Source organism: Pungitius pungitius, chromosome 16 (assembly GCF_949316345.1).
Source record: "Pungitius pungitius chromosome 16, fPunPun2.1, whole genome shotgun sequence".
Taxonomy (NCBI): Eukaryota; Metazoa; Chordata; class Actinopteri; order Perciformes; family Gasterosteidae; genus Pungitius; species Pungitius pungitius.
The window spans coordinates 6,414,498-6,430,575 of record NC_084915.1 but is presented as its reverse complement, the minus strand read 5'-3'; the positions used below and the strand labels follow the sequence as shown (position 1 = coordinate 6,430,575).

The 16,078-nt window shown below is 42.1% G+C and overlaps 1 protein-coding gene across 1 annotated transcript; it reads left to right on the top strand.

Annotated features, from left to right (window-relative positions):
- Window positions 1-6,445: 6,445 nt before the first annotated feature.
- Window positions 6,446-13,200, top strand: adssl (adenylosuccinate synthase, like). The gene is made up of 13 exons (XM_037468084.2): window positions 6,446-6,934; window positions 7,502-7,604; window positions 7,978-8,046; window positions 8,470-8,520; window positions 8,613-8,679; window positions 8,810-8,917; window positions 9,288-9,369; window positions 9,723-9,849; window positions 9,934-10,088; window positions 10,927-11,051; window positions 11,162-11,259; window positions 12,558-12,707; window positions 12,817-13,200. The coding sequence occupies exons 1-13, from the start codon at window positions 6,701-6,703 to the stop codon at window positions 12,867-12,869; spliced, it is 1,422 nt and encodes a 473-aa protein (XP_037323981.1). The 5' UTR covers window positions 6,446-6,700; the 3' UTR covers window positions 12,870-13,200.
- The last annotated feature ends 2,878 nt before the right edge of the window (window positions 13,201-16,078 follow it).

The window sequence follows — 16,078 nt, the reverse complement described above, 5'->3', positions numbered from 1 at the left end:
CATGTTTTACATTTCTGTCTATTAGCGACGTTTCATTTGTAGTTTTTACGTCGTAGGGATTCTCATCCGTCTCATGTTATCAACCCTGCACACGTATTGCTCCATCGCGTAATGGCGAAGCAGCTGCTGCTTCTGCTGAGATGTTTGTCCTGGGATAATGGAGGGGGGTTGCTTCCATTCGACGAGTATCTCACTCAACCAGGAGAACCGAGTAGTGAAGTGAAGCAGTGAAAGCCGAGTCCAACACAGACACAGTTCCACATTCAAAACATTGACAGCGGATTTAGGTGGAGCTGTAAGACTTGTCATTTGTCGTTAATGTGTTTGAATTCTACTACAAATGTAAACTGCAATACTCGCGAAGGCTTTTTGTTGTCTAGATCCAAATATGATGTTGCTGACATTTGATCACCACCCATCTAAGACTACCTCGTTGATAGAAATAATTTTCCGGTTGAACATTTACTAACAAAATGTACTTTTACAAGTTCAACTGTGTCTTGTTTGTGAGACCAGAGAGCACATCAGCATATCACAGTGCCGTCTCTGATCTGCTGAGTGAAGACAACGATATGTCTGACCGCTCCTTCAGTGCATGCTGCTCACTGATAGGGGGCGACACAGGCCAGAATACACCAAATAAACACCAGAATGGGGATATTTGAATACCAAAGTGTATTTCTACTCTCTGTGTAAGAGCTGATAGATCATCAGCCTGCTGGCCCTGTGTATGTTGGACACAGTATTAGGTTTTTAAGATGCAATCTGATATTGATGGCTCCAATGATACAGTGATCTGGATTGTGTGTAAATCGATTTCATAAGAATTATTTTCTTAAATACTACTGTATCAAAGCACTTTAGCCAGTCCGCTTGTTACACCACCTCCGCGACATGGTGTCAAAATCCCAATCTGAAATGGGTCAAATACAACTACTGTAGGTCCACATTAAGACAAGATTAAGATATTTTAAAGCCGGTATAACACTGACCATATGGAATGTGCGGGTGGGGCTTCATCAGAATCGAAACGATCAAACAAGCAAACAGTCAGATCATCCGATCTGATTCTACTATTGTAAAACCCTGATTGGTGCAAAGAGGTATGTGACTTCACCGTTTTCCAAATGAGTGCCGCCCACTGCAAGGCAGTAAGAAGAAAAAACCCTCACGAAGAACTAAAACGTTGCAGATGTCGCCCCATTCATTTCATTACAAGTTACTCAGTGGTACATGAAATGAACACATGTGATTACCTGCAGATTCCAGCCAACATCCGTACCCTAGAAGACCGATTAAGACTTTTTGAAACAACCAAAATGCAACGATGAACTTTAAGGACCTGAAAAAGGACACTGAAAGGGTAAAAGTTGGAGGATTAAAACACAGACACAAATCACTGTGGAAGAGACCTGTAAAGAGGACCATCAGTTACTAAATGAACTGAATCACTTTTGAACAGCACTTGAAACCTGATCAACTAAAACTAATGTGTACAATATTTTTTGAGAAGTGAGGTCATGTACTTAAAGACTCTCATGTTCTCATAGACTTCCATATCAGAGTACCTGTCCTCTCATGGTAAATGGAAAGAACGCAAGTTCAAGGAACTTGGTGCACTCTCGGCAATAGATTGGCTCACTAGCTGAAGCTCCACTATGAAAGAACACAACTGATTTGTATGATTGAGGCATCGCCTCCAGAGCGCGTCCCAGGCTACATTTCAATGCGTTATGACGCAACCTTTATTGGTTCCTTAGCCAAATGTGTCTTGTACTCAATGGCTGCACACATGAAATAATACAATACATATTGTCTTATCATTTTAGGGGCCACTACAGAACTACATCAAAAAGAAACAGGCAAACCAAGTAGCATTTACAAAATGACATTGTAAACGCACGCCTATCACACGATGTACATTCAATAGCCTTCAATTAATGGGACCAAGTACATTAGCATTTCCTTGCATGACATTTAAAAGAATATATGTTTCAGTGTCTATTTACTGTTGTACTGCAGCTTACTGCAAGTTTTGATGTAATGTACAACTACCTAACAGGGCCATAAAAGTATATGAAGTAAAGGTTATCTGGGAAGCTTAGATTGGAGGAAAGTGCAGTAAAGCTGTGGGTAGAATATATACAAAGAGCAAAACATGTGTAAAACATGTGGTAAAGAGGTTAATTGTGGTCTTACAGCATGTGAGTGACCGTCGTGTCAAAACTTAACTACTGCTAAACATAATTCCTGGATGCAAAACAAAAGGAAAGAAACGTACTTCAACTAGAGATTCAAAGTAGGAATAGCAAGTTGGACTCAGAAAACGGAACGCCATTAATAAAACAACACAACAGAGTCAATCATTTCTGAAACGAGAACTTTGTGCGATGAGATTTGAGCAGCGCACGTGACGATAATTGAATGCTTAGCAGAGTGATGTTGTTATCTGATCTGGAAGTGCAGCAGAAATGATGATGACCTTGGGCACTGTAGATTCAAAGGAGCAACAAAGGACTTTATCTGTGCAACAGATTAATGCTGCGCACATATTCTCTCTCCTAGAGACACTGGACTCTGCACTCGGGCACACCAACTTCTGAGATAAGATAGTACATGAATGAAAGGGGAGGCCGGACGTGTCTGAGATGCTTTAACTTGAAGGAATATGTCTATTTGCCAGCGTATATATGTATCGAATATCTTAAGCTACATTTAAGGGGTTTGTGGGGGAGACCTTGAAACGGTGACTCCCACGAGGAAGCACGTTGCCTGCATGAGGACAACCTGCTCTCACACATTCTGTTTCAGTATGAATCTGCTCGTGTGACTTTTGCCCCCATTAGGTCAGATAACATCTCCTTTATCCTTCAGGCACTCCTCTAACCGATTACAGGAGAAATGTTGGAATCATATTAATGGCAGAGAGGAGTCAGATAAAGAAATATAATAAAACATAACACTGATGGGAAGAGATCCTTCAGGTCGAGTAAGGTCAAACAGTTCATGAGCGGCAGTTGGTGTCACGCATCATGAGTTACTTTTACAGTGTCCTAAAGTTAAAGAATTACTCATCTCATAGAGTTCATTATTCAATTTTTGTCATGCCGTAATTTCATATGTAACATGATATAAGAGGTTTTTTTGTTGCTCTCTTTGCACTTACTTTGAATATTAGGGACATGTTCAATACTTTGTATTCAAAATAGCGCTCTCTGCTTCCTGCTCCGTTCTACCAATTTTGAGCAACAGTGAGTTTCACATCTGCTATTTTACAGTAATTGTGTGTTGGTGTGTGTGTGTGTGTGTGTATGTGTACATGTAAGAAAGCGACTTGCCTCACTTGCTGATACAGCAGTACATCATTCTGTAGCTTGTGCTGTGCTCCATTTCAAAGTAAAGCAGAACAAGCAGAGGGGTTCAATCTCAACTTGTTTTGCCTTGACCTTTATGAGAAGGCCGTTCTTCATCATAAACATTGATTCATGTGTAAAACGTCTTGTGAGTTACGGCATAGTATTTCACTGGGTGCAGTGGGATTTCCTACAGGCCTTGAATACATATTCTGTGAAGGGGACAAAAGAGATGTTCTGGAGGCCGGCCCTACCCTCTGTGTCAGTCAGTGTGGAATCAGGATGTTGGACTGAGGGGCAGGGCGCTGGGCCTGTTAAATATTGACCGCAGGTGTAATAATTAACCGTCCACTACCTCCCGATCCCTTAAACCGGAGGCTCGGCCTCGCTGCCATTGCTTCGCTGTCTTTGCCGACATTTGCATTGATACGCGCCTCTTTTTAGCAGCAGTCTGCTGCCAGTATAACCCTCGGTGTTTCCACCGGTCTTGGTCTTCTGAAGGTTTCTTCTTTTCTGCGCTTTCCCACCGCTGCTCCGTTCCCTCCACCTTGCGTCTCCATGCCCTGCAGCTCTCGAAACCTTTGGCCTTGTTCCGCAAAACAGCCTCCGGATGGGCCATGCAACTAGAGGTGAGTACAGCTCCAACCCAAAGCCGAGTCAGTCGCTGAAATGTTCAAGATCGAAACGATGCACGACGACAAGTTCAGTGTTTTTTTTTTTGTGTTGTACCGGGAAGATTTATATTTTCAGAATACTGAATATTACATTGAAATAGCCGTGTTCCAGGAAACATGATGTATTCTAAGACAAAATCTGTCTTTTTCTATTTTCTCAATATATTTATTTTTGTTAAATAAAAAATGTAATAAAACAAATAATGTGTATTTATAGTATTTTTCAAATTGGGGGCACTGTTTTCTTCTTTAGAGTGGGGGGGGGGGGATGGCTTCTGATTGGTCCACTGAACAGAATAAAAAGTGAATCATTTAATTTCTTTATAATTCTGTATAAAAGTCACAAAAGTATCACTCTGTAAACAAGGCAGGCTCAACGAGAACAAAACGCCTCACAGAAAAACTAAATTAGGTTCAAACTGATTGCATATTGTAAAACTATGAAGCCAATCTTTTAGTAATCATGATGACAAATGCCAGTGGAAACAGGAAATGTAGGGCCTGCAGGTACATAGGTCAGCCACACCCGGATATTCACATATTGAAAAGAGCCCTGATGTTGACAGCAACCATAAAATCGGTGTTATCTGCTCAGGCCTTGGCCCTTTGGCCGGGCGATTGGAAGAGCGCGAGCAATGGTGGCGTCTACTTGAGGCAATAAAACTGGGCGGAGGAAATTGCCGGGTCAAAGTCGCTCGCGAAGTGGAGACTCCTCTCGTACTAAAGCAAGTGCCTCCAAGTCCAAATCACGAGTTAACCTTGTGCCGTCTCTTGTGTTCCTTCTCTCCGCAATCCCCCTCACCCTCATCTAAGGTACTTCCACAGCGGCGGGGTCAACACTGGACACGCGTCCTTGTGGGTTTGTCCATCTGCAACGTGGCTGACAACTGGCGGAGGACAACTGAAGCTGATGCGCTTTGCCTCTCGGCTCTCGTGGTGTTCGCTGGATGTAACAGCAACTCCATGTGGAAGCTGCCTCCAGTTCCAGTGGAGGTGCTGTTACTTGCAGAGGACTACCGAACGCAGCACCAAGCCTGAGCTCTTCCTTGAGAGGTCGAAAAGCTGTTCGGGCCCTTTTCCGTTGTAGGAGCAGCCGGAGGGCGATGGGACACAAAGCGATGACCTATTAATTGACAGCCAGTGGTTGTAAACTCTGCCTGTCAGTTCTCTAGGCCACTGCTGTGTTTTCCCCTCCTGAACCCCGACAGAGTGTTTACACTCAAAACTGTTTTTTTAAATCAGGTTTTTTAATGAATAAAAGCTGTTACATTATGTGAGGATGAGTCGGTCATGTTTGCTCTATTGGTCTGTTGATGATTATTAACTGTTTGCCAGGTTAGTCAACTTTTTTTATTCATGCAATTCAAACTTATCTTAAAGGGATTGAGATAGCAGAACGTTAAGCGAACATATCTGTGGTACACTGGAATAAAAATATTATAATAATATTTCATTGAATATGGATATGTATCAACTGACAACACACAATTCATAAACATGAAAAATGACTTAATGATTTATTCAGAGTATCCTGAATTGAAATAAAAAACAACAAAATACCCTTAAAGGTGCTCAATACCAAATGCATAGCTCGTCTGTTACCGCCACACAGCTCTTAACGTGTTGGCTGAGTTGCTAACAGCGCTCACAGCACAAGCAACAGCAGCGGTGCTGAAAGAGCAACCAGCGCTGTATACTTCTGTGAAAACACAGGCAGGCAGGTCGTTAGAGGCTGTATCTCCCAGAAAATGTACATTGCATTCTTTTATTAATTTAACATTTTGACAGTGGGACATGTTGATGTTACTGAGGACTCGAGATATTTGAGGTCCTGTTCCAATGGGACTATTGAATCACTTCAAAAACATAACTGAAGAAGGGGTTTTGATTGAGAAAAGCCAGAATATGACTTGGCCGCAAGTACATTTTGGGTCACCTTGTCAGCTGTGTTATTAAATTCAAATCTATATTGAAATATGCACAAGGAGTGTACACACAATATGAAACAGCCGCCTCGGGCTCTACCTGGTAGCCTGATGGAGACATTGTTGAATCCATGCTGGGTGCGATCAGCAAAGACAGCAGACCTATTATGTCTATTCGATGTGGCCTCTGAGGTTGAGTGACTCTTTCTGACCAAGGACATTACTAATGCCTCGAAGCTAATCATTAAAATGATGATGTGCCTTCAATTTCGAATCAAATAAAAGTGCCTGAGACGTGGTAAATAAAGGCAATGGCCGTTTATGAGAAGCATTATATTTGAGCTGCTAACAGGGGAAAAACAAATATTACTGATGGGTTCAATCTGCCCGTTGACTGAAGCGAATGCGGAAGTCGAGAGAAGTGAATCATTCTGCATTCGTGTACTCTTCGTAAATAGTGACGTAGCCTCCACGAAGGTCATTCATTTAATAATAATGAGCTAAACAAACAAAGACATCGAGTTACGTATAATGTCGATTGGTAGGTTAATTGATTATAGACATAGTTAATAAGAATGAATTATTATAACTGCGCCTTAACGGATTAACGGTATTTCGAGACTCAGGACCAAGGGTATGGGGAGACACACGGCCACCTGGTGGCCACGTGGCGCACGAGCACTTCCCGTGACGCAGAGAAACGCGGTAAAACGACGTTCCGGTGTGTGAAGAGCAGAGCAGCAGCAGCATGGCATCCGACAGCACCGAGGCCAACGTTAACGGACGGGAGACCGTCTCCCTCAACGGGGAGCCCGTCGTTAAGCGGCTGCGGGAGAGTGTCTCGCACGATCCTTCCCTCCGCATCCCGAAGGAGCCGCAGAACAAAGTGACCGTTGTGCTCGGAGCTCAGTGGGGCGACGAGGGCAAAGGGAAAGTTGTGGACTTGCTCGCGATGGATGCGGATATTGTATGCAGGTGCCAGGTACCCAGCTACTCTGTCGATTTAAACATTCACACGGACGGCTTCGTGCGATGGCTGTTATTTAAAAGCCCGCCATTCTGTACTACGGCTTGTTTGGTAGATATAGTCCCCCCCTTTGCAGCGGCAGTTAAATATTAATGATCCGGCTCCGACGTCAACAACCTTGTCTGATATCCCGGATGTTGAAGTGCTAAGTTGGTGCTAAGTAGATGCTAATAAGAAAGGTTTGCCTGTACACCTTACATTACCTCATAAGGTTGTCGCTAAAACTGCTCTTCGTCTAGCACATGTAATGTTACCCCCACACACCGATGTCTTTCCACTGACTGGTATGTAACAAACCGACCGCCAGCTGTTGCCCAGCTGTTCCTCTCCCTTCCGCTTTTAACCCAGCGACATTTAACAGAAATTGAGATTTTTTGTTTTTTGTTTAATTAGCTTAGCGTAGCTCAATAATGTCACCCACTGGCGACCTCATCCCCCTCCCTGGGTGGATAGTTTCTGCTGTTTTGCTGTGTAAAAACCCCCATTACACCGAGCTGACCCCCCCCCCCCCCTCCCCTGCAGGGAGGCAACAATGCGGGCCACACGGTGGTGGTGGACTCCGTGGAGTACGACTTCCACCTGCTGCCCAGCGGCGTGCTCAACAAGAATGCCGTCTCCTTCATTGGTATGAGGCACTGCATATATAGACACACACACACACACACACACACACACACACACTGGTTTATGCAGTGCACTTGCATAAACCAGTTGTTTAGAGTATGCTTGTGTACGTACACAATCATTTACATACAACTCTGCGTTCTTTTGATTCAGCATTTCCTCTTTTCGCTAGATGTTTTTCTAGTACTATGAAAACATGGAAATAGGAACTATTAAGGAACAGTTGTTCACACCATTGGTTACAATATAGCTTGTTTGTGTAAATGAAACTTGATGAAAAACACAAGCGGCATGAGAAGTGTCTCAATTTCACGGCTCAATGACGTTATTCCTCACGTGGTTTGTTTAAGTATGATATTTCATCCGTGTTTCAGGCAATGGGGTTGTGATCCACCTCCCAGGCCTGTTTGAGGAGGCTCAAAAGAATTTGCAGAAAGGCAAAGGTAAACTAAAAATATGAAGCAGGGTTATTATGCTAAATTACCTGACCACACAAATCGCTTTAACACTACTCAAACTTCACCCCTTTCTCACACATTTTTTAAAATTATTATTATTATTGTAAAGTTGACCATGCAGGGGGATAAGCTGCTCATCACACTTAATTCAACTTATGGACTTAATAACCACTAGAATATAAAATGACACGGTATGTTTTATTTTCATTAGCTGTGAGACTTTTAGAAATGTGTATCATTATCTTATAACATAAAAGTGGAAAGCATTATATTAGTATTGGCTTCAAATACATTGAGGCGTCCCTAACGCTTGAAACCTGCTGTGAAATTTGTAGGATGAGATGATAACTAATCATTTAGACGAGGTTTAGCCAACATGTAATGTGGGATGTGTTGAATCGCATGCAGGATTACAAGGTTGGGAGGAGAGGTTAAAGATTTCTGATCGTGCCCACCTCGGTGAGTAAGCATTTCCTCATTCAGATTCTTTAATTTAAAAAAAGTCCTTTTTTTAAAAAATTGACAACCCTTTCTACCCCCCCTCCCTCCAGTGTTTAACTTCCATCAAGCTGTTGATGGAATCCAGGAGCAGCAGCGGCAGCAACAAGAAGGGAAAAAGTAAATCTCCTCTAGCTTAAATACTGTATAGATTTTATTCTAAGGTTTATATTATGATGCATGAATTGGAGTGATTGTTTTATATAGGTTTGTATGGAAATTAATTTTGCCGTTTTTACTTGTCCTCCAGTTTGGGAACCACTAAAAAGGGTATTGGTCCTGCGTACTCCTCCAAAGCCGCTCGTAACGGTCTGCGAGTCTGTGACCTTGTGTCAGATTTCAAGGTTTTTGAGGACAAGTGAGTTTTTTTGTTTGTCTTTCTTCAAATTTCATTCCCTTTCATTTTCTCACAAGGGTTTACCCTTCCATTATAACAAGAGGGTGCCGCTTGAAGGTTCAAGTTTCAAGAGTTCAGGAAAACATTTTGAGGACATTTAAATCACATTTTAGACATCAGGGGGTCCATGGTTCTATTAAGCGTCATCGTGTGCTGCCCTTATAAATGTAGTGTCTCGATCTTCACCAAGTGGCACGACTTGAGACAGAAGCGTTATGATGCTCTGAATGTCGTGTGCAGTTAGGTTCTGCTGTTGCGTACAAAAGGCATGCACATAAAGGTTTTTTTTGAATGTGTGCCAGCAGCCTTTTAAACTCTGTCCTCTTTGCAGGTTTCGCATGTTGGCTGAACATTTCCTGACGATGTATCCAAACCTTAACTTGGATGTTGACAGTGAACTGGAGCAGCTAAAGGTGAGAGGACAGGTTACACATTCAGTGCCTGGAAATATCGTTTCTGACAATAGGTCTTTTTCATGTCAGACCTTTTTTTTTTTTTTAGAAAATCATTAGTGTTACCAACTACTCAGACAATGTTACACTTATAAAATCTTATTAATTTGTTTATATCTTGTTCGGTTATGCCACTTTTTTTAGATTGAAACAAATAAGTCAGGATGATGGTATTGTTATATTGAACTTATTGTACTTGTTTTGTTGCCTTACTCCTGTGGATTTTGGATGGTTGTAATTGGTAGTCATTGCTGAGTAAAATTCAGCGTTTTTATTCTTCTAGTAACATGCTGGTCACTGTTTTATTTCTTTAGGGTTTTGCAGAGAGACTGCGCCCCCTGGTGACTGACGGGGTGTACTTTATGCACCAAGCTCTCAATGGTCCCAGTAAGAAAATCCTGGTGGAGGGAGCCAATGCTGCTCTGCTGGACATTGACTTTGGTGAGCCCCTCTGTATGCGGAGTCAATTATGAATACAAATCTGACGACTCTCCCTCTTAGGTTAAATTGCTGTTCTCTGTGCAGGCACGTACCCTTTTGTGACGTCTTCTAACTGCACGGTGGGCGGAGTGTGCACTGGTCTTGGCGTGCCTCCGTCATACGTTGGCCGAGTGTACGGCGTCGTCAAAGCCTACACCACCAGGGTGGGCGTCGGTGCTTTCCCAACAGAGCAGGATAATGTGAGTGAAAATAAAACCTTTTTCCAACTTGTTGATGATAAGGCTCCTGCTAATGAACGATCAATGTCATCAAACTGCAGTGTTTCCCCATGGTTTTCAACTTTTGGTGGGGGGTGGGGGTCACTCTGGTGCTCTCTGCCTCGCTGCTGCGAGCGACTCAGACATATTCTCAACATATTCATGTCAGTGTGGAACTACAGAGCATGAAACAAATGATACAAATTACCATAGTAATTTCAGGTGGGGTGGTTCTCCCCTGTTCTAATGGTAGGGCAAACATTGGACTGAGAGGACATCGAGTTGAGATTTAAAGATTATCAAATTCACTGGGAACTATGGCAAAATCCTGGAAACTCACCATCATTTCATCACCTGGAAACATCCAGGGATGAAAGGATGGTGAGTAAATAATGTAAGCTGTCTTGTCTGGTAAGTTCCCCTGAGTCAAAATAACACCAATGGCGTCAGCTTCCCAGTTCCAAGTCAGAAACAGACTTGTGGTCAGACGTGAGGCAGCTCAAATTGAGGAGACGGCCCGGGAGAAGCTTTTGTGGGAGAGGGGGGGGGAGAGTCTGCCAGCTTTTGCAGTCTATTTTTTTAATTTAAGAGGCTAAAGTCCCAGCTGCTCAGTGGTCAGCGGCAGAGGAGTGCGGTTGTACTGAGCAGCTTCCACACGCCGGACGTCACTGGGAAAGGGCACGTGCAGCCGACTGTCCCGACACAAAACGAGCTGAATCAGCACCGTATCCCCAAACACGTATTTCTTTGGTTAAGGAAACGTGTTGCTGTGTTTCTGTTTTCCCGTTCATAGATGAGCGCTTGTTTTGTTGTATTTTAGGAGACTGGAGAACTCTTACAGACCAAAGGGAGAGAGTTCGGTGTGACGACGGGCCGGAGGAGGCGTTGCGGTTGGCTCGACCTGATCTTGGTCAGATACGCCCACATGATCAATGGCTTTACTGCGTAAGGAACTGTTTTGCCCTTTTAGAAAACCACCCCCACCTGCTGATGACATTAGTGAAGCTGCAGTTCAGCCCTATCACAGGTAAACGGACGGACTTCTTTCCTTGCAGAATTGCCTTGACCAAGCTGGACATTTTGGACACGTTGTCGGAGATTAAAGTGGGAGTGGCCTATAAAGTCGATGGAGAACCTCTACCAAGTTTCCCCGGTAGGCTAAAACTCTTTCAATGTTTTACAGATCAGCTCTTTGTCCGCCCATTACAGAATAAATAGTTTGGATATATGCACTGCATTTAGGTAGGGGGCAGAGATGAATGAAAAGTAGGCCTGCATTGGCTCACCGTATTGTCTGTCGTTTATTTGTACAATTAATGGCTTGAAAGAAAAAAAAGATGCACCTCACAAATCATGGAAATTCATACCCTCTTAAATTGTCTTTTTGTTTCAGACTTCACATCCCAAAATACAAGTTATATATGGTATTATAATGGTAATGGTTAAACAGAATATCCTCATGCCTTTGAGCAGATGTAAGGCTTTGTCATATCAATTCACAATTATTATTTTTTTGTACTCTAGACTACAATGCAGTCATGTTTTATCTCGACTGATCTTTGGTTGATACATTTTCATGTCGAAGACCGTCCATCGATCAACAAACTGTAAACACAGGAAAGGACCTGTCCTCTCCAAGGAATTATCATTTTCAGAAGGACTACTCTAGCTGTAATGCTCCGTAATGTGTTATTTTCGACAGGTCAGCTTCTACTAGCGGGAAATGCAACATCTTGGCTTTTCGAAAATCTATTTTTTAGCAGATTCGATGGAGCGTTTATCTTCTGCGCATCTCTGCTCGCACTGTCAAACAGAGCAAATTGAATTATTATGCCAATGATGCAGAGGAGGATGAGGCAACTGTTTGTGACTCTAGCTGCTCTCGGCCAGCATGTCATCAATGATGCGCTTCTGTATTTATCATCTGTGGGGTGCTGAATGGTTGAGTCGGCTCTTTTTCCCCGATCCAGATCTGTTTCTCCGAGTGCTCTCTGCTTGTGCCGCAGTCTTTCAACAGTTAGATCGATTTACATTCTGGAGTAAGGGACCTCTGATTGGGCGCTTTGTGTTGATTTATAAAACTGTTATTTGAATTATTGTATTAACTTTTTTTGTTAACAATTAAGGTTTACATTTCTGTTTTTACAGGAAACATATTTCCATTTATCCAGCTTGACCAAAGTAATTCATGGTCGACTGTCCTGATTTTGTCAACTAGTTGATTCAACAATTTTTAAATCACAGATCTAAAAAAACAGAAATGTGCGTAGTGCTTTTTTTTTTTATTTTTTAAGGCGGGAAAGCTGTCCTGCCTTGAACAGGCTGCTCTGGAGCATCACCTCCCATAATAAACTGTGTCGGGGGGGCTGTCCCGTGTGTTGTTGAGACTGAACTGTAAACCCGATTCAAACGAATCGCTCACCCAACGTTGCCAATGTGCCTCTGCTGCAGCGAACATGGACGTTCTGACGCGCGTGTCGGTGGATTACGAGACGTTGCCCGGCTGGTGCTGCAGCACCGAGTCGGCGCGCGGCTTCGAGGAGCTGCCGCCGAAGGCACAGAACTACATTCGCTTCATCGAGAACTTCCTGCAAGTGCCAGGTTTGTTAAAGAGCCACTTTTACATGAATGGATACACTGCAGCCAAATTGCTAAACGCTTTGCCGAACCTGACACCTGACACCTTGTCTTTTCTTACATTTTATTTCAGTGAAGTGGGTTGGAGTGGGCAAGTCCAGAGAGAGCATGGTAAAACTGTTTTGATCCGCCCGGATGATTTCAGGTGTTGTTGGGATTACCAAAGGAGTTTAAAATGCAAACTCCTCAAGGAAACACGTCACCAGCAAGGCTATTTGTGAAACGTTTTGTTGCTGCTTGTGCATCACATTTGCAATCATTTCTCTCGTCCCTGAAATGATTTATGCATTCCACATGTTTCCTGTATTTATTTGGGTGTTAATTTTTAAAACATGGTGCAAAGGGATCGATCGTTCTTATTCCATTCCAAAGTAACGCAGTTTTGTTTTTTAACACTTAATGAATAGCTGTTCGCGGTGTTTCTTTTTTTTTTTTTACATATATTTGAAGAGCCATTGCTGAATAGAAACTTTGTATCAACGGGCACAATATAGCAAGGGCTCATTTCAGCCTTTGTAACTAGATAGAAAGCCATTGTGCGACCACTTCGATAATTCACTTTTCTATTAAACATTTTTAAAACACTTTAAAAACATGAATACGTCTCCAGATTGATGGTATCTTCATGTTTTAGAATGAACGTGGTTCTTTTTAGGAGATCCTCAAAATGGATAAATCAACGCTACTTTAGGTCGAATAGCTGTTACTTCATAATTGTGGAAAAGTAAGAAGAAATTCCACATCCACACAGACATTGGCTGGTCTTTAAGAAGTTTGTCTAAATGTGAAGAAAATGACAAGAATTTATTTCAATGTGTTTTCTATTCCATTCACTGTCAACGATGTAAAAGACCCGGCTTGCTGTTATCAATAAAAATTAAAATTGCTTAAATTTGTCATATATTTAGGTGTATGTAAGTGTGTAGCAGTTAATCCAATTGTCCTAAAATGTTGCTGTGAAATGTTTTAATGTAAATATAATGGCCTGTGTTATTGTGCGGATACAGATTCTTTATAGCAGTATTTCTTGGAGGTGTTATTCCTCCGGCTGGGTGAACTGGCCCGTCTTGGATCTGCCCTCGAGAACACGTGTGTTATGAATCATCTCAGAAAGGTCTTGGATCAAGTTTTAAAGCTACTCTGAGCAAAATGTTTACATCCTCGACAAATCCTACGTAGAGCTGTCTGACGAGGGGAAGTGCACTTAATTACAATTCTTCATTGTTAACCCCTTCAAAAGGCCGCTCTACGTATGATCTGTGGAGGATGTCATTTTGCTCAGAGTAGCTTTAAAACCCACTTGATAGTAAATATTATATAAAATAAATAATAATTTGCACATAGAGGCCTGTTTATCAGTGCCAGGTATGTTTTAGTGTGATGGTGGACACATTCTTTGTTATATTCTCCTCCCACTCTCTTACCGTACGCCCCCCCCCCTTAGTTATCGGACTTCTCTCCTCTCATGATTTAAAAGCTTTTCGGTATGGGGGTATTCGATTAAAGTGTGAAGTGGATATCTTGGCAGATCGAGGATTTAGGTGTAACAGATTCCTGGAGCTTCTCAGATTTTGCAGTCTATGCATTAAAGTATGGAGCCAAATCTGAAACATGACTGTTTGAGTGTGCAGTTACTGAGAGGTGGCCTACAGAGTCAAATAATCCGGCTGAAGTGACTGCTCAATGTCTTTATTTGCTGTGTAAACCCCTTGTTCGTTTACTTTGAATGTTTTTTCTTCCAGCATTGTTTTAAGGTCCAATGTCTTAAGAGAAAGTGAGTATATGCTTTAAACCAAGTCTACAATGTTGGATGAAAAGCGAAGAAATCTTCATATTTACACTAATTTACTCAAGATCATTATTGTCCATGTAATTTATTTGCATTTGTCTTGGGCTCTATACACACACAAATATAATTTATTAACAGTAGAATGACTCTCTGGTCCAAAGCTGTCTAGAAGACAAAAAACGAATGCAAAAGGAAATGGGGGGGCCTTTCAAAGAGAGAACCCTTTCCTGAGCTGCTCCAGGATGGGACGGAGATCGAGGTCTGCGCTCAAACGGGTCCTGGCAATGTGGAGAGAACGAAGCAGCAGAAAGGGGAGAGGTGAGCCGTCAGAATGTGAACTAGACTGAAGTAGTGGGGGGGGGTAAATATTTGAACTCGTCTCCCACCGCTGTCTGACCCCCGTGTTTAGCAGACTGATGATGTTCAGCTGACCAGAGTCTGCTGAGGTGGAGGCCGACTAGTTGTGATGCTGGAGGGTGTCAAGTCGTCCCACACAACCTCACAGCTCTACATAACAAAAGCGTTCCTGGCTGGACTTTCCACCATTTAGAACTTTTTGACATCTCTTAAACCTGGTCTGATCGGTGCATCAATCACTGTCCAGTTATCAAAGGCTTGTTGCCCTCTTCATCTCCCTTTTTGAAATATTGGCTCAGCAAATAACCAGACCACATTCAACAACCGTTTGGGGAATTAAAGCAGGATATGCAGGATTTGTCCATTAGAGCAGCGGAGAATTGATAGTTTCATTGAAATGGACCTCTGGTGGGTGCTCAAAATAACAAAACAACAACCAGGGAGACACCAAATCCAGGCAATGCATTAGATTCTGTATAATTGGGTTTGCTTCATAACAAGGTTGAACCACTTATGTAAAACTATTTTTGAAATAGAGAGAGATGTATTTGGAAATGATGTATTAAAGTATTATTGTTAATAGATATTTCACTTCTAGATTATTTAGATTAATTTTTCTAAATCAAACTAAGGTTTGTTTCAAGCTGTATTCCACTACATTCCAGAATACGGGGCGCCAAACAATGTCAAATACATATTAAAATATTGAAGAAATCTTGACTATAAATTAAGAATCAAACATTTTCATAATAACAAAAATATGAAGAGGGTGGGGGGCAGTGGTGATAACTACACTCTTTGAAATGTAACATCAGGAAATACAAACACAATAATGATCAAATAAAAAAATGATTCCAATCATTTTTTATGAGAAAATATGATTAAACATTGGACATTTTGTGGCTGTACTACACATCACCGCCTCGTACACCCCGCTTGAATCATAATGTAGAGGTTCATTATTTACCACTTAGGTAATTACTTCAAAAACATAATTACTTTCCCTCAAACAAAGGAACCTGACTGAATTCCATTGACCATTCTGCTCAACGGAGTATAACATATTATTTTCTGACGTTTTGCCTTGTACGTCGAAGTGCATCTCCGGTTAAATGAGCAAAATTGCAGACGTTAGCTAACCAATCAATTTCCAGTCGAAGAAGGCCCTGCCTCATCAGAAATGGCAGAA